The sequence below is a fragment of the Malaclemys terrapin genome, chromosome 4 (genome assembly GCF_027887155.1).
Source record: "Malaclemys terrapin pileata isolate rMalTer1 chromosome 4, rMalTer1.hap1, whole genome shotgun sequence".
In the NCBI taxonomy this organism is placed as follows: domain Eukaryota; kingdom Metazoa; phylum Chordata; order Testudines; family Emydidae; genus Malaclemys; species Malaclemys terrapin.
This window is the reverse complement of record NC_071508.1, coordinates 132,532,934-132,556,759: the sequence shown is the minus strand read 5'-3', so window position 1 is coordinate 132,556,759 and position 23,826 is coordinate 132,532,934. Positions and strand designations below refer to the sequence as shown.

At 40.2% G+C, this 23,826-nt stretch overlaps 1 protein-coding gene across 4 annotated transcripts in view; it reads left to right on the top strand.

Annotated features, from left to right (window-relative positions):
* The window catches only part of CDC42BPB (CDC42 binding protein kinase beta), a 121,032-nt gene that overhangs the window by 33,594 nt on the left and 63,612 nt on the right, over window positions 1-23,826 (top strand). For all 4 annotated transcript variants that reach the window (XM_054028080.1, XM_054028079.1, XM_054028078.1 and 1 more), the window contains exons 2-4: window positions 5,628-5,719; window positions 17,607-17,690; window positions 22,966-23,061. In XM_054028080.1, coding sequence (XP_053884055.1) covers window positions 5,628-5,719; window positions 17,607-17,690; window positions 22,966-23,061 — 272 coding nt within the window. The remainder of the gene's footprint in view (window positions 1-5,627; window positions 5,720-17,606; window positions 17,691-22,965; window positions 23,062-23,826) is intronic.

The following is a 23,826-nucleotide window of genomic DNA, read 5'->3' as shown; positions in this document are numbered from 1 at the left end:
ATTGCAGTTACAATTTTCCTATCAAATAAAATTGTGATACAAGCTAAACATGTAATTTTAAACCTAGTGGATGTTAGTTGGAAGCTGAATAAATTTGAAAAACTTTGGCTTACCAGAGCACTGATCGCTAAAAGACTAGTACTATAAAAATGGACATCCAAAAAACTACCGAACAATTTAGGACTATAGACATCCTAGGCTTGGCCACCATGGAACGAATTGTATACTGACTGTAACAGAAATACCAAAGAGAAATTCTCAGGTATGGCATGCTTTTCTAGAAGTATCTGAATGATCTTATTAAATCCAGGGGACTCCTCCTTGTCTCTCCCTCCTCTCTGACCGCTTCCTTCCCTCCCTGTCTCTACACCCCTCCTGAATTTTGCGTCTATTTTTTTTAAATTTTACTTCAATTAGATTTTGATACATTTTGTTTTTGTAAATTGTGTAATACAGTTTATACAAATAGATTTATATTTTAACCATATTATATCCATGTTTCAAGTATCACTAAACTTAGGTAGCAAGTGGTTAATATATTATGGGAAGCTGATGTATAGTTTATTTTCTCTCTGTATCTGTATATTTTAAAAAATTAATAAAAAGCTAATAGAAAAAAAGACACTAGTTCTGCTCATAATGTCTGCACCAAAAATCACAAATATAAAGCCATGATAAATGTAAACACTGTTATAGGAGGACAGATCCAGTTCGCTGCCTCCAACCACCACCAGCTAAAGAAACAATAAGCATCAAATGCTAATATTTCACTGTGCCTCTTTCAGGCTTCAATCAACCTCCATTCCACTCTGTGTTTTTGAAATCTGAATACAAAGCATCTTTGATTTGGCTTGCACACTTGGTGCAGGCGGCATCCCCAACAATCACAGCATCACTCTGTAGCTGTGTGTGGTTTGCAGCAAGGCTCGCTGGCTGCCTCAGTTCAGTCTGTTAAGCACCTTGCCTTCACAAATGCTGTGCAGAATAGAACAGGTAGACATAAAACTCTTATAGCTGATCATACTGCCACTTTACCTTTGGAAGGTGCTCCCCACTATATGCTTGGAAATCTTTTCTGGCCCTATAATTGCTGCTCAGTGTCTTATGGGAAGACAACTGAGAATCCTTCTAAACTTCATACTTGTGCTGTTTGGGAAAAACTGTCAGCAGTACAAGTAGGTAGAACTCTCATGGAGGACACACTTTTCCCCCTCCCCCAAGGCTTTTCTCCCTGAAATATGGATAGTATAGAAGTGTGGAGGAAGGCCTTTTTTACAAGCAGCCAGGCAAGGATTGAGGAGAATGGGGAGGTATTTTATGAGGTGTGGAGATTGGAGAACTAGGGGGCTTCCCCATTCTCTAGCAATTGATGGTAAGTTCCAAAGGCATTGAATATTGACTAGCCAAAAGCAGATGTGAAAAATGGAACATCCTGCCACCATTCTTCAGCAGCCATGTTGGAGAGAGCTGATGTCTAGAATCTGATCAGGGTTGGGGGTGGAAGTTTCTTCCTTCTATAGTTGCCATAAGCTAGTAGGTGTCAAAATTTTCTCTGTCTAGCACTTAATTATAATAATGCAAACTTTCTTGTTCAGTCCTTCTTGTGTTAAGTTATATGCTCACAAACTGAAGTGTGTGTGTGAAGTGTCCATATTGATTAAGCATTGTGAGGTTGCATCAAACCTTTATGCCCTTTAGGTTTTCCTAGGGTTTGTTTACACTGGCACTTCGTCGGCAAAACTTTTATCGAACCACAAAAGTTTTACCGATGGAACAGCTCTGGTGTGAACAGCGCTTACAAAGCTGCTGCTGCTCATGGGGCCTGGAAGTGTTTTCTCAGCAGGAGAGAGCTCTCTCCTGCTGACAATCAGCAGCTATACTGCGCTCCTTTTAGAGGTACGGCTGTAGCGGCACAGCTGTGTCGCTAAAAGCCTCGTAGTGTAGCCATAGCCTTAGTTTAATGGAGCCAGGAATGCCATATTATTGCTTCCTATAGTCCTCGACCACTATACATCATCTTGTTCCAGGTCCCATTATAATTGTTTCTTTTTCCAAAACAAACTTAAATCTAAAAACTTGGGGTCTGAAACTGAGAAGAAGATAAATCTTTTTAAAATTTATACATTTCTCCATTGAGCACCACTGCCATTGAATAAAGTGAAAGTGATGAAAGGCTTCTTATGCAGTGCACTTTATCTCTGAAACTCCATGAGCCAGTCCCAAGTAAAAAATTTGACACATCTGCAATTTTCCCCACATACTGTTGTGTTTCCAGCTCCCATGTGATTTATTTGTCCCCTAACAATTATTTTTCCTTACGTGATTCGGTATCTAGTGCATTAGATTAGTGCTTTAGCTCTAGCTGTCTGATACATTTTTTTCAAGACTTATACAGTATATGATTGAGTGGATGGAGGACAGCGCATGGTGTATGAAAAACATTGTGGGATCAATCAGAAAAGCAGAATAGGGTGTTTGTGTATATGAGAGGTGGGTTGTGGGGGAGGTTGGACAGTCAGAAAATAAGGGGGGGATATGGGAGTGGGCAGCAGAGAACACAATATAGGGAAAGAAAGTGATATATGGGGTAGAGGAAGAGAGAGAACATAAGATAAAATCACAGAAAAAGATATACCACATTCTGTGATTAGAAAGAAAAAACCAAAAGAGTGAAGTCAGGAAAGAAATAAAAGAAAGTTACATTTTGTAAAATGGAGGTCTGATTGGCATTATACAATTAAATACAGTACAGGTTTATTTCTTTAAATTGCAGAAGGAGTAGATGGGCGAGAAGGAATGAGGAGGAGCAGGTATTTTTCACCCTGAATAGTAAGCTGGTCTCTGGCTCCCAGATGGCGGATACATTTTTCAATACCTGGATACATGTATACATACAGTAACTTGTTAAACCTGTCTGAGTACTATACTAGTAGCAATATCACAGGAATGTTGTTCCTTTTGAAAGGGTGCAGTGAGGGCAAACTGGAACCTACATTCTTGAAGTCAAGAATGAAGAAAAGTTAAGGGAGTTTAAGTAAAAATGTTTCCTTATCCTCTTCATTCTTCCCCTTCAAAAACACTCCACTCCCTGCCCCTACCATATATCAACGAAAGGCCCAAAGACGGAAACATCCTTTGTATTGCCTGGTGTAACTCTGATTTGTGTCCTATTTCTTTCTATAAACTCCTCTGGAAAAGGGCTTTCTACTTGTCTTTCACAGTGCCAAGCACACGTAGAGAAATAAACCTAGGTGGATGGTATAAGGAGTGTTGTGAAGAAGCAGGCAGGTGAGGTTAAGTTCAGCCAAGGATGTTACTATTGTAAATTGAATATTGCTTCTGAAACTTTGTTACAAGATCCTTGTTTTAGATAGGCACATACTTTCATGTCACAGAAAGTATAGGTTTGAGACAGAATTTTAATTTTCTCTTCACACAATACTCCACCATACTTTGTGTAAAGGAGAAAATGGAAATATATTCTTCTATAACTGAAAATGTGGAAAAATTCTTTAGATGGATTTGAAATTTAAAATTAGATTAGTAATTTTAAAAAAATTACCTTTTAGTTTGCTGCTAATATTTGTGTGGTGTACCTTGCTGAATCAGTTCTCAAAAGTTGCTACTTTGAATCTACTTAGGAATTTACCAACTCTGAATAACTTAAACCACACCCCCACGTTCACAGCATCTGAAAATGCATTTCATTTATTCAAGCTACATTTCTTTTTTTGCACAAACAAGAAATATCTGATTAAATAGTTATAATAGAGCAAAGTATGTTAGCAACAAGAAGGTGGTCAGGGAAAGTGTGGGACCCTTACTGAATGGGGGAGGCAGCCTAGGACAGATGATGTGGAAAAAGCTGAAGTACTCAATGCTTTTTTTTCCTCAGTCTTCACAGACAAGGTTAGCTCCCAGACTGCTGCACTGGGCAGCACAGTATGCGGAGGGGGTGAGCAGCCCTCAGTGGTGAAAGAACAGGTTAAGGACTATTTTAGAAAAGCTGGGTGTGCACAAGTTCATGGGTCCAGATCTAATGCATCCAAGGGTGCAGAGGGCGTTGGCTGCACAAGTTCATGGGTCCAGATCTAATGCATCCAAGGGTGCAGAGGGCGTTGGATGATGTGATTTCAAAGCCATTAGCCATTATCTTTGAAAACTCGTGGCGATCAGGGCAGGTCCCAGATGATTGGAAAAGGCAAATATAGTGCCTGTCTTTTTTTTAAAAAAGGGAAGAAGGAAAATCTGGGGAACTACAGATTGGTCAACTTCACCTCAGTCCCTGGAAAAATCATAGAGCAGGTCCTCAAGGAATCCATTTTGAAGCACTTGGAGGAGGGGAAGGTGATTAGGAACAGTCAACATGAATTCACCAATTCATGCCTGACCAACCTGATTGCCTTCTATGATGAGACAACTGGCTCTGTGGATATGGGGAAAGCGGTGGACGTGATATACCTTGACTTTAGCAAAGCTTTTGTTACTGTCTTCCACAGTATTCTTGCCAGCAAGTTAAAGTAGTATGGATTGGATGAATGGACTATAAGGTGGATAGAAAGCTGGCTAGATTGTCGAGCTCAGTGGGTAGTGATCAATGGCTTGATGTCTAGTTGGCAGCCAGTATCAAGCGGAGTGCCCCAGGGTTCGGTCCTGGGGCCGGTTTTGTTCAACATCGTCATTAATGATCTGGATGATGGGATGGATTGCACCTTCAGCAAGTTTGCGGATGACACTAAGCTGGGGGAAGAGGTAGATATACTGGAGGGTAGGGATAGGGTCCAGAGTGACCTAGACAAATTGGAGGATTTGGCCAAAAGAAATCTGATGAGGTTCAGCAAGGACAAGTGCAGAGTCCTGCACTTAAGACAGAAGAATCCCATGCACTGCTACAGGCTGGGGACCGAGTGGCTAGGCAACAATTCTGCAGAAAAGGACCTAGGAGTTACAGTGGATGAGAAGCTTGATATGAGTCAACTGTGTGCCCTTGTTGCCAAGAAGGCTAACGGCATATTGGGCTGCATTAGTAGGAACATTGGCAGCAGATCAAGGGAAGTGATTATTCCCCTCTATTCGACACTGGTGAGGCCACATCTGGAGTATTGTGTCCAGTTTTGGGGTCCCCCCCACTACAGAAAGGATGTGGACAAATTGGAGAGAGTCCAGCGGAGGGTAACGAAAATGATTAGGGGGCTGGGGCACATGACTTATGTGGAGAGGCTGGGGGAACTGGGCTTATTTAGGCCTTGTCTACTTACCACGGGGTCCACACTGTGCTATGCCAATGGGAGACACTCTCCCGTTGGCTCCCCTTGTGCTTCTCGTTCAGGTGGAGTACAGGAGTCTACGGGAGAGCGATCTGCGGTTGATTTAGCAGGTCTTCACTAGACCTGCTAAATTGGCCACCGATGCATTAATCATCATGCTTCGATCCCCTGGTAAGTGTAGACAAGCCTTAAGTCTGCAGAAGAGAAGAGTGAGGGGGGGATGTAGCTCAGCTGTTCTCAGTGATGGCAGATGACAGAACAAGGAGCAGTGGTCTCAAGTTGCAGTGGGGGAGGTCTAGGTTGGATATTAGGAAAAAGTATACTTCCATGTGTTAATTTTAATTTTTACTTTTTTAACAGCAAAACCATTTACACAATTGGTGAAGGAAATGCAACTTCATCGAGATGACTTTGAAATTATAAAAGTAATTGGAAGAGGTGCATTTGGCGAGGTAAGTAGTCTTTGCAATTCATTGTTAGATACTTTGAACAATGTTAGTTATTGGTAAAATATATTGTATAATGTGTGTGTTTGATACCTTTGAATCTCTATCCCCATTTAGCTCAGGTAGGGGCAAAGGAGCTTTCTTTTCCCTCTCTAAAGTCTCCTGTGAGGAAGGATAGGACAGAGCTTTTTTGCTACTCTGTTGTTTTTCCAGCCTCATATTTTGGGTTTTTAGTCTCCATTAATGTAGTCTCCAATATCTGCCTATGCTGTCACTTAGAGCTTTCCTAAACAATAAGAATGTGAAACTGGACTGTATGCATCTGTATAGTTTTTCATGTTACTGCCCACAAGTTCCTGAGTAGCAGCAGTGACAATCTTAATTTCATTTAGCTGCTTGTCAGAGCTATGAGAAGCCACAGAGGCAGTGGAGTTAGGTATCTGTCTACAAACTCAAGAAGACAATACTGCAGTGGGTTTATATTCTTGTATTTGGAAGGTTGCCTTCACAATCACAGAAACTTGTTTAAATGAAAAGTTTGCATTTTTTGTGTTCAAAATTGAAGCCTTAAGCTCCCTCCAGTTTCTATGGAATACTTCATGCTTGTCACTGGCGAATGGATCCTTCAGCCCTGTGTACTATTAAGTAAGTGCTAGATATTATGATGACCATCATAAAACAGGACGGTAGTCAAAGACAGAAGTTGGAGCTCCATGCAAGAGTAAATAGACTCTCTTGTTTGCTAAGATAGATCAGATGCCACACTACCCAAGTCCTGTGTAAAGCAACATGCTGGAAATCTCAATTTTAACTGAATTTGAATATTATTGCTCCTATAAACTATGTACATACTATGGGAACTTTGTTAGAAACGAGTTGATTGGAATCCAGGGAATACACAGAGTTAATTCCTCTGACATCGGTGTAAATAATTAGTTAGCGTTAAAATAAGAAAATCCTAGATGCTGTAAAATGATATATAAGGCATGTAAGAGTGTAAGAAGAATCTAATTAAAACCATGCTCTGATCTATATTTTTTGTCAGCAGTTACTGGACATGACACTAATCAGGAAGGAAAAGATGTTTACGTTAAAAAAGCTGAATAGCTAAACAAACGACTTAAAATAAAAAAAATGGCTGAAAATTGAATTCTACTCTGTTCAATATCAAATGTGGATATATCCACTTTTAAAATTTTTCAAAACACTTCTGAAAACTATCAGTTGCTATAGTTTTACACAGGAACATTTGAGCATTTGCTTCAAAGCTGGTGATTTTATACAGTTTGTCTTAATGTTAGACAATGGAGTCAGGCATTTTTCTAGACATTATGCAAACAAAGGAAGCCGTGGTCCCTGCTTCAGAGTGTATTCAGGCTAAATTAGACGCCACGTGGGTTTGCCTGCACAGAGACAGAATTGATGCCTAATTTAAGGCACGATACAACAAGCTGATGTAGTAAATCAATGGTTCCCAACTTGTACTATACTGACATTCCTTTTCCTTCCTCTTCTTCCCAGGTAGCCAAGATCTTCCTGTCAATTTAGAAAGATCTTTCTAGCAATATAGAAATGGCCAGGGTGGTTGCCATTTACTGACACCTGTTCATGGGACCCAGGTTGAAAATTCATGTAATGAATGAGAGATGGGAAAGTGAGAGGATGGTTAAAGCTAATAGGAAGTTAAGAATTTTTAGAAATAAGAAACAAGTTTTCAGTGATTCCCACTGGCTATCTATTCTCCTTTCTGTATAAGCTAAACAAACAGTTACTGTCCATTCAGAGTCAAATTGAATGCATACGTCCACTATAGGTACAAGTTTAGGTCCCTGGGTTCTTAAATCCTGTAATTTCATTTTAAAAAATGTTTCTTGCTCTTGTTGTGAAGAAAACCTTTAAAATGTGTAACTGATGCAGTAATGATGACTTCCTGAGTTTGCACATAGTCTGAAACAGTAATTGTAAGAGGTGCTAACTGCCTCATTCCTATCTGCTGTTCTCGGGGGGGAGCTGCCAAGACCACCCAACAGAGGAGAGTGTATGGGTTAGTGGGAGGCCTGCCACTATCATCACTATTATTATTCTGGCTTTGCTGGGGTGGTGGGTGGTAGGCAGACAACCCTGCACAGAGGGATGCATGGGGCTGAGGCTTCTGTGGGACAGACCTCAGACCACTTGAAATAGGAAGCAGTGCTCTAGAGAGGAGTGTGGGCCCAGCCTGCATGAAGGGCCTGACGCTAACCCCTTAGATGGCTCTTGTGTGGATGGCCACTACCATCCCCAGGAGGGCATATGTGGCAGCCCTGTGAGGGGTGTGTCTGTGGCTCTAAATAGCCTTAATCCAGTCCTGTGCATGCTTCATATCTGGCTTTCTTTTCAGTAGTGTGTGTATCTCTTTAGGAACTTTTCTTCTCTGATTGTACATGTGACTCTCCTTAAAGTTAATGCAGGTCACATATTAGTACTGAGGCGGCTGTACAACTAAACTTTGTTTTGTGATATTTTTAGCAATGAAGAAATAGTCTGATCCTGCACTACTGCAGCCAATAGGAATTTTGCCATTGACTTTAAAGGAAAAAGAATCACTCTCATAATAACAGAAGGTAAAAGTTTAAAAAGTGCCCCATTTAGGAACCCAAGCATAAGCTACTAGGGTGTGGGCAGCCTACTTAATAGGTACAGCTGGACCTTCTGTGGTTGTTGCAGTGGCAGTTCAGAGAAGTGGCAAGTGTAGATCCAGGAGTTAGGTACCAGGCTGAGGTTGAAGCTGAAGTCGGGGTCGAGAAGCCAAGCCAAAGGTCTGAACTGGATTCAAGAACAGGAGCAGAAATGGGGGGCAAAGACTGGACTGGAGCAGACAAGAGGCATGGCTGGAATGGGACCGGAGCTAGGGTTGGAAGCAGGAGCAGGGCAAGCACAGCTGTGGGTGTGGTACGCGTTGAGCAGCAGCTGTGCAGCTGCCACTGCAAGCTCAAGTAGCAGGTCGCAGGCTCTCCTGCCTGATCAGGAAGCATGACTCTTTGGAGCCGGCTCACTGGGCCCAACTGAACTTGCTGGGTTGCCTAGCAACCGTGCTGGGAGCTAGCTGTTCTCCTGATAGCACCCTCTCCCCTAGAGCTTCTTCTAGGGGCTCTTGGCTCTGGTTTGTCATGATACTCTTGGTGAAATTCCTGTAACAGGATGTGGGCATGGATGTTTTGTGTGGTCTTCCAGGATTGCTCCTCTGGCCTGTACTCCTTGCAATCCACTAAGTACTGGATCTTACCTCTGACCTGTTGGGAATCGAAGATTTGATGGACCCCACATTATTCCTGCCCTATGGCCATTATGGATGGTGGCAGTGGATCCATCTGTCTGAGGAAGGGGTTGTTGGGCAGTGGTTTGGGAAAGATGACATGAAAGACTGAGTAGCTCTTGAGGGACTTTGGGAGCTGAACTCACTGGATTTATTTTCTGGGTCATCTGAGAGGGGTCGAGGCACTTATGGTCGAGGTTGGCAGAGGGACGGGTTGACCAAGTTTTGGGCAGGAAGCCCCATCTTATCACCTATGTTTAAGTCCAGGGCTACTTGCTGATGTCTATCAGCATAGCTGTATTGAGACTCCTTGGCAGCCACTAAATACTCCATGAGCTCCTGATGAATTTGTTGGAGATGGAAGACCCAGTGTGTGGCTGCTGGAACAGGGGAGCCTTCTCATAGTTCAGGGTGAAACCAAGGTTGAAAATCAAAGTTTATAAGGAATGGGCTTTGCCGGGTGGAGATGTGGGTTGCAATATTGTAAGTGAATTTGGCCTGGCAATAGGGGAACCCAGTCATGTTGGTGAAAATTCAGAAAACATCAGAGATACTGTTCCAGTGTCTGGTTGACACTTTGGTTCAGAGGAAGTCTGAGGGAGGAAGGAAGTTGAAATGAGGGTCTTGATGCCAAGAAGGTGGAGAAAGACCTGTCAGAACCAGGAAACAAATTGGGCACCCTGATTAGAAATTGTGTTTAGGCATGTGGGCATGTTCCAAGAATTGGTGTGCTGTTTCACAGGCTGATGGAAGCATTCAGCGGGGTTCAAATGGGTCATTTTTGTCAGGAAGTCCACAGCTGTCAGGACCACCGAGTGCCTAAGGACATGTAGGTGTGGGAAGAGAATGGAGAAAGCCAACTGGTCTTGTATGGTCTTTTAGCGTGGGCACAGAGATCACACATCCTAATGTAGTCCTTGATGTCTTTTCATAAGGTTGGCCACCAGAAATACCTGGAAATCAGGTTCCCGGTCTTAAACTGCTCAAAAATGTCCTGCCATGAGGGAGTTGTGGCACAGCCTCAATACTTGGAGTTGGGGCTTTCCTTCAGGAATGTAAAAGCTATCCCCATGGTAGAGGAGACCTTGCTGTAAAAGGAAGCTTGGCCCAAGGGAGGTTCCCGCGTTTTCCAGGGACTGGCAGATTGGTGCTGCCAGTGAGTTGCTGGGGAGCAGAGAGCAGATGGTGATCCTCAGATGGCCCTCGCCGGTTCCTCTGATAAACTAGGAGGGTTTGATAACAGTTGAAAGACCTTCTCCCTCTACTTTGTGGTGCTCACCCTTGTGGGACAGATCTGCTTTCCCATTCTTAGTCCACAAGCGATAGGTGATTGTAAAATTGAATCTGGATTGAAAAGGCACCCAATGGATCTGGCATTGGCTTAACTGTTAAGCTGTCTTAGGTGCTCTAGGTTTTTGTGATTGGTCTGCACATAGACGGGCACGGGCCACTTCAAGGAGGCATGCAGCTCCTCAAAGGCAGCCCTTATAGTCAGGAGATCTTGTTCTAGTGTCATATTTTTTCCTCTGTGGGCGTCAGTTTCTGGGAGAAAAGGGCACAGGGGTGAAGTAGGTGGTGGGGACCAGTGAATTGAGAAAAGACTGCACCCATTGCAAAGTGTGAGGCATCAGTTTGTGATGAAGGCCCAAGTGGGGTCTGGGTGGTTTAGGATAGGAGTGGATGTGAAGACTCCTTTCAGGTGATAAAACGCAGTCTGCACGTTGGCTGACCAGGCGAATTTGGCTCTCTTCTTGAGGAGGTATGTTAAGGGAACGATCAGGCAGTCCTTGTGAAATTCATGCTCTTCAGGCTTGGTGCAGAGTTGATTCTGGGGAAGCTGATCTAAAGCTATATATGTGATGGTCATGGAGTTCTTGATTTTCAGAGAAGATGAATGTCATCTAGGTAGATGATCATAAGCTAGTCAGGGATATCCCTGACAATGCTGTTTATGAAACGTTGGAAGTTAGTGGGCACGTTACAGAGTCCAGACATCCAAAATGGCCATACCTGGATTGGAGCTCGTCCCCCTGCTGGATTCTAACCAAGTCATATGCTCTATGCACATCTGATTTTTCATGAAGACACAGGCTAATCAGAGTCTTTCCAAGAGCTCAGTGAAGGGGATATTGGTTGTGTACAGTGATTTGATTTAATGCCCAGTGACTGACACAGGGTTGTCAAAAATGCATGCCATTGCCTGGTCAGATTCCTTGAGGTGTTTGAGAAGAGGGCTAGACCCCTCCAGTACTGGGGAAGCCCATGCCTAGGCCTCTCCAGTAAGTAGGGCAATCACGAATCCTAGTCTGGACCGATCTGTGGGGTATGATAGCAGGTGCCGTACAAACAGCAGGTGACATTGATTCAAGAATCTGTGGAATTTGGCGCGGTCCCCAGTGAACTTGTCAGGAGCGGGACCTTGGGCTAATGGACAGTAGATGTGAGGCCTGGGGGGGCGGCCACAGCTGCTGCCTGGTCTTGTACCTGGGCTTGGAGGGCAGCATTCCTGTCCTGTATTGCGATAGCCTGGGCCTGCATTTCATGGACCCCACCTGAGCCTGCAGGACTGCATTTTGATCTCAAAGTGACGTAGTCTGAGCCTGCAATTCCTGTAAGGTCCCAACTAAGTCCTCAAGGGTGAGCTGGGCTTCTGCTATTGTCATTCCAGAAGGGACCTCCAGATGGCTAAGCCCAGGCCTGCATAGCAGCTGTAGAAATCTCCTGCCCAATTAGGAAGCATGATCATTTGGAGAAGGCTCATTGGGACCAGCTGAGCTTGTTGGGTTGCCTAGTGACCAGGCCTGGAGCCAGGTGTGCTGCTGACACCAAGTCCCATTATCGGAAGTGACATAAGTACTTAGAAATGTAAGCCTCATTGAAAGTCAATGGGACTTAAGCATTTTTTTAAATTTTGCCAAGAATAGCTTTTTCAATCCAGTTGTGAATTTGTACATTTGAAATTTTTTCTGTCATAGAACTGAACAAAAATGAGTTTTATAGATTCCTGTTAGATGACTAAAAATTTGAACTCTTCAGCATTCCGAATTGCTTACACAACTATGTAACTTTCCTATATTTTTTTCCCCCAAGAATCCCTTAGTGGGTTTCTTATTTGCTATAAAGAGCTATGCACATATATTACACTGTATTTGTATGTTTCAGTGTGAAAAAATATATACTCAAACAATTAACAACATAAACAATTATTTTTAAAGAATAACTCTTTAAATATGGGTGTTGGGTAACTCTCTCAAGAGGAGAGGATGTTTGGCAGTTGACATCTCATGGAAAGCTGGCAAATACAGTTTAGAAACTATTACTTTCCTTCCCTTGATCATTACTAAGGATTTTTGCATGCAAAGGCAATGCTCTAGTTTTCTGGGAAATAGTAACTATGTATAGAACGGAAGGGTGGAACAGTTTGGGCCTGCTTTGCACAAGAATAGCTAAAATCCTTAATCACGTGCCCTGTCTAGATACGATAGGTGCTTTAGAAACACCTTTTCATAGCAATACTATTACAACACAGACAGAATTTTATTAGTAATTTATAGTAATACCTATCCCTCTGCTTACTATGCTCGGGCAATCAATCTAATCAATACATTTAACCTCCCATCCCCCACATACACCGTTACTGTCCGCAGAATGGAACATATTTGTGAATTACTAACAAGCTATAATGAGAGAGAAAACAAAAGGAGTCCATTGTGCCCACTTTATGATTAAACATAGATTTCCAGGCACTAATATGATTCAGAATCAGGGATGGGTTGACTAAGAGGGCAGTTATACTCTGAAAAGTGCATAGAATGTGAACACATTTTGTTTCTTGTGAGTATTCAATCATGTCTGGTCACTTCAAGGACAAATAAGAGCCAACACTTCTTGTGCTTGTTGGTAGTGCATTGTCAACACAGCCAGGAGAGAGCGAACTAGATTCTGTTTCTTTGTGTATCATATCTAAAAATAGTCATACATCCTGAAAAAAGGTACAGGATTCTATTAAAGGTCTGTTCAGAACTTTCCATGGGATTGGCCCTAGCTACCTGCAGGGCTACCTTCCCTCCTGAACTGTTGAGCAATAGAGAGAAAAATCATTAGCACGAGAGACTGAATTTCTTCAGGGGTTGGATCAGGAGCTGACTACCATAAGAGCTATGAATGGTCATTAGCTTCATTGAATTCAGAATATGATGCAAAACATTGAATTGACTTTGCTTTCCCACAATAAGGTCTTAACAAAAATATCAAAACAAGCAATTTACTCTTACATGGGAATGGAGACAGTGTTTCAATTTAAAAATATTTCTAAGGCACTTAATACTATTTTAGGGTTTTCTTCAGTGCCTGTTATTGTTGGATCCAAGTGTGAAGTTACTATGGTGATAGGCATGTTATAAAAGCCTAAATAGACAATTCTTTGTAGTTCCACTTAGTCACCTATGTATGTGCAACCCCACTGAAGGCAATTGGATAACTTAGGTGGTGTTGAGGGCCAAACTGGTTTGCAGAACCTTTATTGCTGGTAATGATGTGCAAAATGGAAAGAACTTACTGTGAGCTTCAGATCCCAAGGAAATGTAAAGGGTGGACCGTTAGAAAAAAAATCGAACTTGATTTTTTTTCTATGTAAATTGAGACAATAAAAATGAACCCCAACAAAGCCATTTTTAGTAACTCTATTTTAATTTTAAAATATACCTAATTAACAACTTATCTGAATAGATAAAAGCTGGTCTAAGTAGACAGACCTCTGTCCAGGTGGAGCACTGGCACTCAGTTTAGCATTAACTCACAGAAACTCCTCTTCTGAGAATACTAGGGCAGTTCTAGTTCATAAAGCAAGTTTGTTTCAGTAATCAATACCTAGGATACCCCTACCAACATAATGAAGCACACAAACTACTATCAAGCTTACCTTATCTACAGCAGCTGTAACTAGAACAATAAGAGTTACCAAATTCATAACTGAATAAATTAAGACTCTAACAGCATGTTTATATCATCTCATGTTTGGTTCTGATAGGTAAAAGTGGTGTATAACTTGTACACTTTTAAAAGGAAAATATGCAGCACACACGCACTGCATGACATCTGGACTCATTTGCATCTTCCTTCTTTTACAAACATCACTTACACCAAAGAGTCCCTGGATTTTGCTCAGATTAAAAAAAAGTTTCTGTTTGAAACCTGAGATGAACTTTTAACTAACACAATTACCAATAGCTGTGCTTGATATAAAAATCACCAGATTTGGTGTTATGCACCAAGGCTTTCTAGATAATTTTACAATCTTCTCTTTAACATCAGGGAAGTGTTATCTGAGTAAATAGCAGTTTTTGTCCCTTAGAACTCTGGTTTCCTAAAACTCTGGTTGCTTAAATTTTTTTCTGAAGGTTTGATATACAGTAAGTACTGTAGATGATGTAGCAAATTGTCTTTTGCCTTTGCATTGACTTAATGCTAGCATGCTTTACAAAAGGTTGAACATCCAAATATCGATAAGCTATCCAGCAGAGTGTCTTTATTATCAATCTCTAGATTCTCTGGAAGCCCAGTCAATCAAATTTGTAAGCCTTTACTTACTTTCAGTGAAGTCTCTGCTCATTTCTTACACTTTTATTTAGACCGTAAAAATGACATTAAAACAGTTTACAAGAGGGTTACTTGCAAGTTCATACCTTGTTTTACCTGATATGCTTAACCTTAGAAAGACAAGGTGGGTGAGGTAATATCTTTTGTTGGAACAACTTTTGTTGGTGAAAGAGCTAATCTTTTTTTATCTGAAGAATAGCTCTGTATAACTTGAAAGCTTCTCTTTCACCAACAGAAGTTGGTCCAGTAAAAGATGTTACTTTACCTCTTCAATATCCTGAGACCAACATGGCTACAACGACACGTGCTCAACCTTAGACAATAATGGATAGAGTTCAGTAATGGGGAGGGTTCCGCAATGTGCTTAGAGCCAAATTTTGCTTTGATTTACAACCCATTTAATTAAATGGGATGAAACAGGGTGAAAGTCAGCAAGGAACTTGGCTTAATAGTCTACCTTATTTTCATTTCAGACCTGAAATCCTCAAAGCTCAAATTGCTTCTTGAAGATGGAGTCACAAGATGAGGCTTTTTTTAGCTAGGACTTTGGAAGCAAAGTGCCTGCTTTTACTGAAGTCTAAAAACATTCTCTCAGCTGTATAGATTTATCTTGTTCTTTATTCCAGTACAAGTGGAGCAGAGCTTTATTTCAGATAAAACCATTTTGAAGGAAAATGTACTACAAAATTAGTACAAATAATATCAGAGTCCTAGCTCACAATGCAACTGTACAGTTGGCTTATATGTGTGCCTCAGAGATCCTGTTTTCGTGCACTCTTGAGAGACAAATACCAAAAAAAACAAAAAACAAAAAAAAAACGCTCAAACATGGCTTGTTGGTTGAAGTATAGGGCTGGGTTTTGTGAGGTTTAGAGTCTGTTCCTGGCTATGATTCCTGTATGAACTTGAGAAACTTGTGTAGACTCTCTGTGCTTCATCTTCCTGATCTGTAAAATGAGAATATTACTTACTTGTTCATAGGAGGGTGATGTGAAGATTCATTCATTGTTTACATAGTAGTGCTAAAATGGATAGATTCTAGATATCCATGAAGTTTATGGGAAGGAGAGAGAGCAGAAGATCAAGTACTCCCATAGTAGCAATTATGAAATAAAATGAAAGGAAACTAATTTGATGTGACTATCTACTTAGAGGTATGAAATCCCCATTCTTTATAAGAGAAAGCCGCACATAGCAATGCAAAGTGGGTGAGTCACTCCACAATTTGGTGGTGGCTAGAAGTCCAAGATAACAAGAGGCATAAACCTAGATAATTTTTTTTATTGTTCAGTAGCGTAAGAATTAGAATTTACACAAGCCAGTTGTCTTTGTAGACATTTAGAGAACAGTATGTGTCACTGAACTCTGTTTAGGGTCTTCATCTTCCATGTCACCCTCTGCCTAATTGGTGTCTGCTAATCTTGAAGATCCCCACTCCACCCCTTTCTGGATACTGGATGGGAGGTGTATTCTCTCTCTCTCTCTCTCTCTCTCTCCCTCCCCCCGCCACCCAACCCAGAACTTCTGGCTAGAATGGTGAGTGAGATTCTCTGCTACTCAATCTCCCTCCTCCAGTTTCCTGTTTTGTGAGGGGTGGTCTCTCTTAGCTGCTCTATCCAGCCTCATTTTCCACTCAACCTCCTCAGTGAATAACATCAGTGCCTGCCTCCACTGCTACTCAGTCTTTTCAAGTAACAGTGGCAGTGTATTTGATCTGATTCTTGTCAGTTTCACTGCTGCCTGCTGAGTTCTGAAAAGCAACAGTGAAAACTGACAAGTCAATTTTTAGGCTGCTGAAATCTAGGAAAGCGATCAGCAACAGCAGAGGCACTCAAGCAGTTTGGCTGCAGACTTAAGATGGCGCTGCATTACTAGACGTTTGGATCACATTTTCTTTGCAACCATAAGAATTAAAACTTTTTCTTCACCGAAATGAAAGCTTAAGTTTTTTAGAAGTTGATGGTTTTTGCCCAGGAAAGATTCTTATTAGCCCTGGGCAAGTGGATTTTTCAAGCCCTGCCTAAAATGTAGCCTTCACAGTTCCAAAATAGAACTATATTCCTTCACTGCAATTTAAAGACACCATGCTGCTTTATCTTAGGCCATGTGTACACTATCGCTTATGTTGGCAAAACCTTTGTCTCTCGGGGGTGTGAAAAAAACACACCCCTAAGCAACATACATTTCACTGCCACAAGTGGTAGTGTGCGCAGCGCTATGTCGGCGGGAGAGCTCCCTGCATCGGTACAGCTGTGCCGCTGTAAACTCCCTAGTGTAGACATAGCCTCAGTGTATAGTTTGCCATAGTAGTAAGGTACAGTACTGGAGAATGTTCTCTTCCACCCTCTCTCCGTTATACAGCCAAATACACCACTACTGTCCAAGGCAGAGCAGCATAAGCAAGTCTTTGACAAGTAGAATATGTGGTACAACTCAAATAAAATAGTGTACATGTTAACTAACTCTGCTTCCATTTTTTTAAGTCCGTATGCAGCGTATAAAAGCTGTCCAATATCAGGCGTCTGGTTATATCAGTGTGTTTCTGGCTGGCTTCTAATTTGTTTTCCCTTTGGGCAGCAGTTTTTCTGTTCTCTGTGGCTGCCCTTTTAAATGTTCTTTCATTGGCTAAAGGCATGGTATACAAACATTGCTTGTTCTTGGCAAACAATGTAGCTTTACTACACATCTTCATATAAGACTTCATGCTCCTCCTGTACCATCCCCCATCCACTTGATCATGAACTGTTGACCACACCTGGCATACTGTGTGTCAAGTAAATGAGTAGTAATGTGCTTTTACAATTCCCTTCTTAGAAGGGAAAAATAACTTACCAATATGTTCAGCGAGTTGTTCACTGACTCTTGGTCACTAATTACTTACTCTTCAGTAATCTGATTTTATTAAACAATACTTTGCATCATTTATCAGCTGTTTGAAAAAATGTGTTGAAACTGTTAAATTCCATTTGTTTTTGTTAAACAAAATTATTCTTATTCCAGGTTGCAGTTGTTAAAATGAAGAGCACAGAACGCATTTATGCAATGAAAATTCTAAATAAATGGGAAATGCTTAAAAGGGCAGAGGTAAGTACTGTGTTTTCTAATGCAGACAATTTTTAAAAATGGCATTAGGGAAAATTACATTGATGCTCTTCCAGATTAGAAAGAATTATTTCATGAGTATAGGAGCTTCATTCTTTTAAAAAAAAAAAAAAAAAAAAAAAAGTGAGCTGCTTTAATGCAATCAAGTCTGACAGTCCCTTCCAGGCATCTGTTGTTCTCAGTATTACTGTGTATTCGTTTACCAGACAGTCTGCCCTAGTTTTTACCCTGAATTATATTGGCCAGATTTTTGTTTACAATAAAGGCAAGTTAAAGACTACATGGAAGCCTCAGATTTCTGTTGCTATGACTATGTGGGGGAAAAAAAATTGTTGAAAATGAAGAACATGTTCTTATATTTGAAAAACAAGCCTGCAGGAAGTGTATCCTACATTTTATAATGGGATTTGCATTACTAAAGACAATTAACTAATATTATGGAAATACAGAAATAAAAGTAGGTGAGTAGATAACTAAAATCTTTCAAATGCTTTGTTTATACAGCTATTTTTTTCTTTAGACGTTATTCATTTGTTTCCAAAAAGCGCATATATGTGCTAATCTAATAGGAACGTTACAAATTAATAAATAGTGGTTAGAGGTCCTATTGAGAGGAATTATAATTATCCAAAATAACATACTCCCAGGTCTACTTAGAGTAATTGCTATTGCATTGGCAAAATGCAAGTCACAGTAACTTATAATGTTACATAAATCTGTGTAAAGTAAAATGCAGCTCACGAACAACGCAGGGCACTGTTGAGGAAAGAGGTCTAACTGTGTAAATACTTACACAGCATCAAGAGGGCTTGAAAGCTTTCCTGACTCCTCCTTGCTGAGGGCTGAAGGCCATGTCTATACTACAGCTGCTGCAGTGCCATAGTATAGATGCTTCCTAAGTTGATGGAAGGGGTTTTTCTATAGATGTAGTTAATCCACCTCTTTGAGAGGCAGTAGCTAGGTCAATGGTAGAATCTTTGTCGACTTAGCTGCATCTACAGTGTGGGGTTAGGTTGATCTAACTGTCTTTCAGGGCATGAAAATTTTCACAGTCCTGAACAATGTAGCTAGGATGATCTAATTTAAGCATAGACCAGGCCTGAGCCTACTAGCCCAAGAGAAAATACATGGACCACCACACACTAATATAAAGCAATTCCATCCATCCCCAGTGAACAAGTTCCCCGCACCTCTTCGCTGCATGTGATAATGGCTGCTGGATAAACTCACCTCCTTCCAGCAGTCTGTGCAGGCTCCTCTTCACAGACACCCTTGAGGCCGGGGAGGTGGCTGTTGCTACTCTTCTGACTTTTCTCATAACTTTTCAGCACCACCAGTTTCACAGTGAAATTGTACGAATCTAACTACCTTAGTTTAGAAGTACCAATTCCTTAAGTAGTAAGGAATGAATTTAAACTAGGGCTTTCAAGCAATTAAAAAAAGTAATCGCAATTAATCGTGCGATTAATCGCACTGTTAATAATAGAATATCATTAAAATATTTTTGGATGTTTTCCACATATCAAATATATTTATTTCAATTACAACACACAATACAAAGTGTACAGTGCTCACTTTATATTTATTTTTGATTACAAATACTTGCACTATAAAAGAGATTTTTCAGTTCACCTAATACAAGTACTGTAGTGCAATCTCTTGATCATGAAAGTTGAACTTAAAAATGTAGAATTATGTACCAAAAAATCCTGCATTCAAAAATAAAACAATGTAAAACTTTAGAGTCTATAAGTCCAATCAGTCCTACTTCTTGTTCAGCCAATCGCTCAGACAAACAAGTTTGTTTACATTTGCAGAAGATAATGCTGCATGCTTCTTGTTTACAATGTCACCTGAAAGTGAGAACAGGTATTTGCATGGCACTGTTGTAGCTGGCATTGCAAGATATTTACATGCCAGATGCACTGAAGATTCATATGTCCCTTGATGCTTCAACCACTATTCCAGAGGACATGCGTCCATGCTGATGATGGGTTCTGCTCGATAACAATCCAAAATAGTGCAGATCGACGCATGTTCATTTTCGTCATCTGGGTCAGATGCCACCAGCAGGTTGATTTTCTTTTTTGGTGGTTTGGGTTCTGTAGTTTCTGCATCAGTGTTGCTCTTTTAAGACTTCTGAAAGCATGCTCCACACCTCGTCCCTCTCAGGGGGAAGGCACTTCAGATTCTTTAATCTTGGATCGAGTGCTGTAGCTATCTTTAGAAATTTCACATTGCTATCTTCTTTGTGTTTTGTCAAATTTGCAGTGAAAGTTAAAACGAACAACATGTGCTGGGTCACCATCAGAGACTGCTATAACATGAAATATATGGCAGAATGTGGGTAAAACAGAGCAGGAGACATACAGTTCTCCCCTCCAAGAAGTTCAGTCACAAATTTAATTAAACACATTATTTTTTTAACAAACGTCATCAGCATGGAAGCATGTCCTCTGGAACGATGGCCAAAGCATGAGGAGGCATATGAATCTTTAGCGCATCTGGCATGTAAATATCTTGCAACACCAGCTACAACAGTGCCATGCGAATGCCTGTTCTCACTTTCAAGTGACATTGTAATTAAGAAGAGGGCAGCATTATCGCCCATAAATGTAAACAAATTTGTTTCTCTTAGAGATTGGTTGAACAAGAAGTAGGACTGAGTGGACTTGTAGGCTCTAAAGTTTTACATTGTTTTGTTTTTGAGTGCAGTTATGTAACAAAAAATACATTTCTAAGGTGCACTTTCATGATCAAGAGATTGCACTACAGTACTTGTATTTGGTGAATTGAAAAATACTATTTCTTTTGTCATTTTTACAGTGCAAATATTTGTAATAAAAAATAATATAAAGTGAGCACTGTATACTTTGTATTCTATGTTGTAATTGAAATCAATATATTTGAAAATATAGAAAACCTCAAAAATATTTAATAAATTTCAGTTGTTCAATTTCTATTGTTTAACAGTGCAATTAATCACGATTAATTTTTTTGAGTTAATCGCGTGAGTTAATTGCAATTAATCGACAGCCCTAATTTAGACTAAATCACAGTGAGGCACTTTTAATCTAAAATTAGTGTCCACATACAATTTAATCAGTTTCTACACCAGTTAAATTAGATTGTTGTAATTTTCTCATGTCGACATGTCTTAAGTGGGAGAAGAGGAGGAAAATATAGGAAGCAGTATGTCACCTGCACACACTACCTGGCTGACCTTCCTCCACCCCAGTCAGGAGCATCTGGTAGAGTGGCCTCTGGGGTAGGCAAGAAGTGAAGATATGGAATCTGCATAGGCACCAGAGTCTGAGCAGTAATTCTGCCATCTCCTCCTATGTGTCCCTATTCCTTTCCAGGGAAAGCTGTAGCCATTCCAGCTAGGTTCTGTGCTCCCTGACTTCCCCTTGGGAAATGGAGCAGTGCGTCACTCAGCACCTTTTTCTTTTTTGCCAGCCTCGGATTACCACCTGCTGCACAAGGCAAGCAGATAAGTAGATTTCTCAAAACCTGCATATCAGATTCATAAAGCATGTGGGAAGCTTTCATTTTCATATGTTGTAAGCCCCTTCAACTTTAAAATGAAACCTTTAAGTACACAATAGATAACCTCTTAACTGACACACCTAACTGAAAAACAGACATTAGGCAATTTTTCATTCAGTTATCAGAGGCTCAGTGAATGCATTGTGCTGGTTGTATGTTGATTTACTTGATGAATTGTAGAAAGTATTGTATAATTCATTAAACATAGCAAAGTGCATCTGGGTGATACCAGTTTTTATATCAACTGTAAGAGGAGCAAGATGGTCTGAAGTGAACAAAGTGCTAACAGTTTTCCCCGTGTTGCCAACACTTGTAGATAGGCTTGTAGGCAAGACTAGGTATGCTGTTATATAGACAAGGTGTGGCTTTTTTATCCGTTGTTTAGTCAACAAATTGCATTGTCTTAAATCTGTTCCCAGCAATTGTTTCAGTTAAGTGGGTCTGGCAGTTACTCAGGTGGACTCAGTTGTGTATTTCAAGTATATTGTTTTAAGAATGTTAAAATATGGAAATATCTAATTCTGGAAACTGGGAGAATAGCAATGAGCATAGACTCATAAATCTTCAGACCAGATGTGACAACTATTATCATCTAGTCTGACTTCCTGCATTACATGGGCCAGAGAATTTCACTAAAGAAGTGTTTATACATGAAAGTGTTAGCATAAAGGACATTCTAATTCACAGCAGAATATAGACAAATAATGATACACCTTGCATGTGAGTGGTTCTGTTTATATGCCCACTGTGTAACTTGTTCCAACTTGACCGCAGTATAGTCCACTTCCGCTGGAAAGGTTCTCCTTTTAAGACTTTTTTTTCTTGGAAAACTCAGATTCAAATGTAATAGTGAGGCCTCTAGGATGAGGGTGGTGAAGTGTGGGATTCCTAGGTGCTCCCTCAGTGCATGTTGTTGGACAGTTCATAGATCAGAACCAGTAGAAACACTCTTATCCTGAGAGCAAGAGCTTGACGATGGGGAATGGAAATAAAAAGAATATATGGATAGTGGCAACCTCAATTTATGGTGGTAAAACAACCCCAGGGACTCAATCTTGACCAGTGTTTTGGGCCAAGAAAGCCATTAATAAACTCAAGATGAGTCTTTTTCCTAAAAATGTAATGAGATTGGTTGTATGTAAACGTATATGGAGCTGAGCTGGGATAGTCTTTTGTGCAAATTATTTTATAAATGTTACTCTGTGCATTGTCTGAAGTATGGGGAGATTCCTGAAAAGTGCAGTATTTTATGCAGAATATTAGTGTGGGAAACAATATGGATTTTTGTAGATTTCCTGCCTGGTTTATATTATCTGAGGCCCTCACTAGAGGGACTGTTAGAAACTGACCCATTAAACTGTGGCTGCATAGATATATTTTCACACAGGTCTTATCCTTCTATGCAGTTGTCCTTTTCTACAGATTGCGGTGGGGTGGAAACATTTTTTTAGTACATGAGAGAAGAAAGGATTTGAGTGGCTCAAGCTAAATTGTTTTTAAAAAGGTAGCACTCAGGATTAAGAGGAGTGGATGCCTAACCACAGAATCCTGCAGATTTTTCCTGGCTTATCACTCTTGCAGACTAAATTCCAATGAATAGAGACCTCTGTGTAGAAATTTTAAATAATCCCATAAAACATTCATATGTATGAATCCTGCAAAGGCTTCTTGTGGACTGTGACAATGCCTTTTTTCCTCATTCCTTTAGACAGCTTGTTTCCGAGAAGAGAGAAATGTTTTGGTGAATGGAGATTGTCAGTGGATTACTACATTGCACTATGCCTTTCAGGATGAGAACTATTTGGTATGTTTGCTTCACCATTAAATACAAAAGTTTTGTTACTTATGATAAAAACAAACTTATTTCTGATAAGTCTGAGGGTTTTAGAGCAATAAATCAGTTCTCTTTGTTTCTTGCTGCAGCACTTCACATCTTTGTTCTTCCCTTACATAAAAACACTTCAGAAGACTTAATATAACTCTAGGACCCTGAAAACAAAATTAATGTAGTTTTAGAGTATACTTAATTGTCTCACGTAAATCATCTAAAATATGCGGATCTACTATGAAATACAGTATATTAGATATACGTTTAATTTTTTGAATAACTTGTTAATAAAATGATATATTGATTCTGTAGATTTTCTTTACCTTGACAGTGACTCAGTGAGAGTTGCTATGAAGTTTAATTTTACTTCACTCTACAGCTTAAAATGTGCAAAAATTTGTTTTTTGAGCTGAGATTTTCTTCATAGCATTTTATAAATGACAGAGGTCAGTTTTATTCCACTAACATTGTCCTAAATAAATCTGTTAATTTTATTTGAAATATTGTGCTTAGCTTTATATTGGAAATGCTTCAATAAAAATGAAGAAAAGCATTACCCATGCTCTAAAAATATTAAGTAGCAGATATTATGCATCAGTATTTCAATGGATTACATCTTCAGTTATTTTTGCATATTATCTGCAATGATTCACTGAAGAAAAAAAATTTATTAGCATTAGAAATTTTTAACCGAATTGAGGATTATACTGTAGACATTCACAGTTATCATTTTAGTGTATG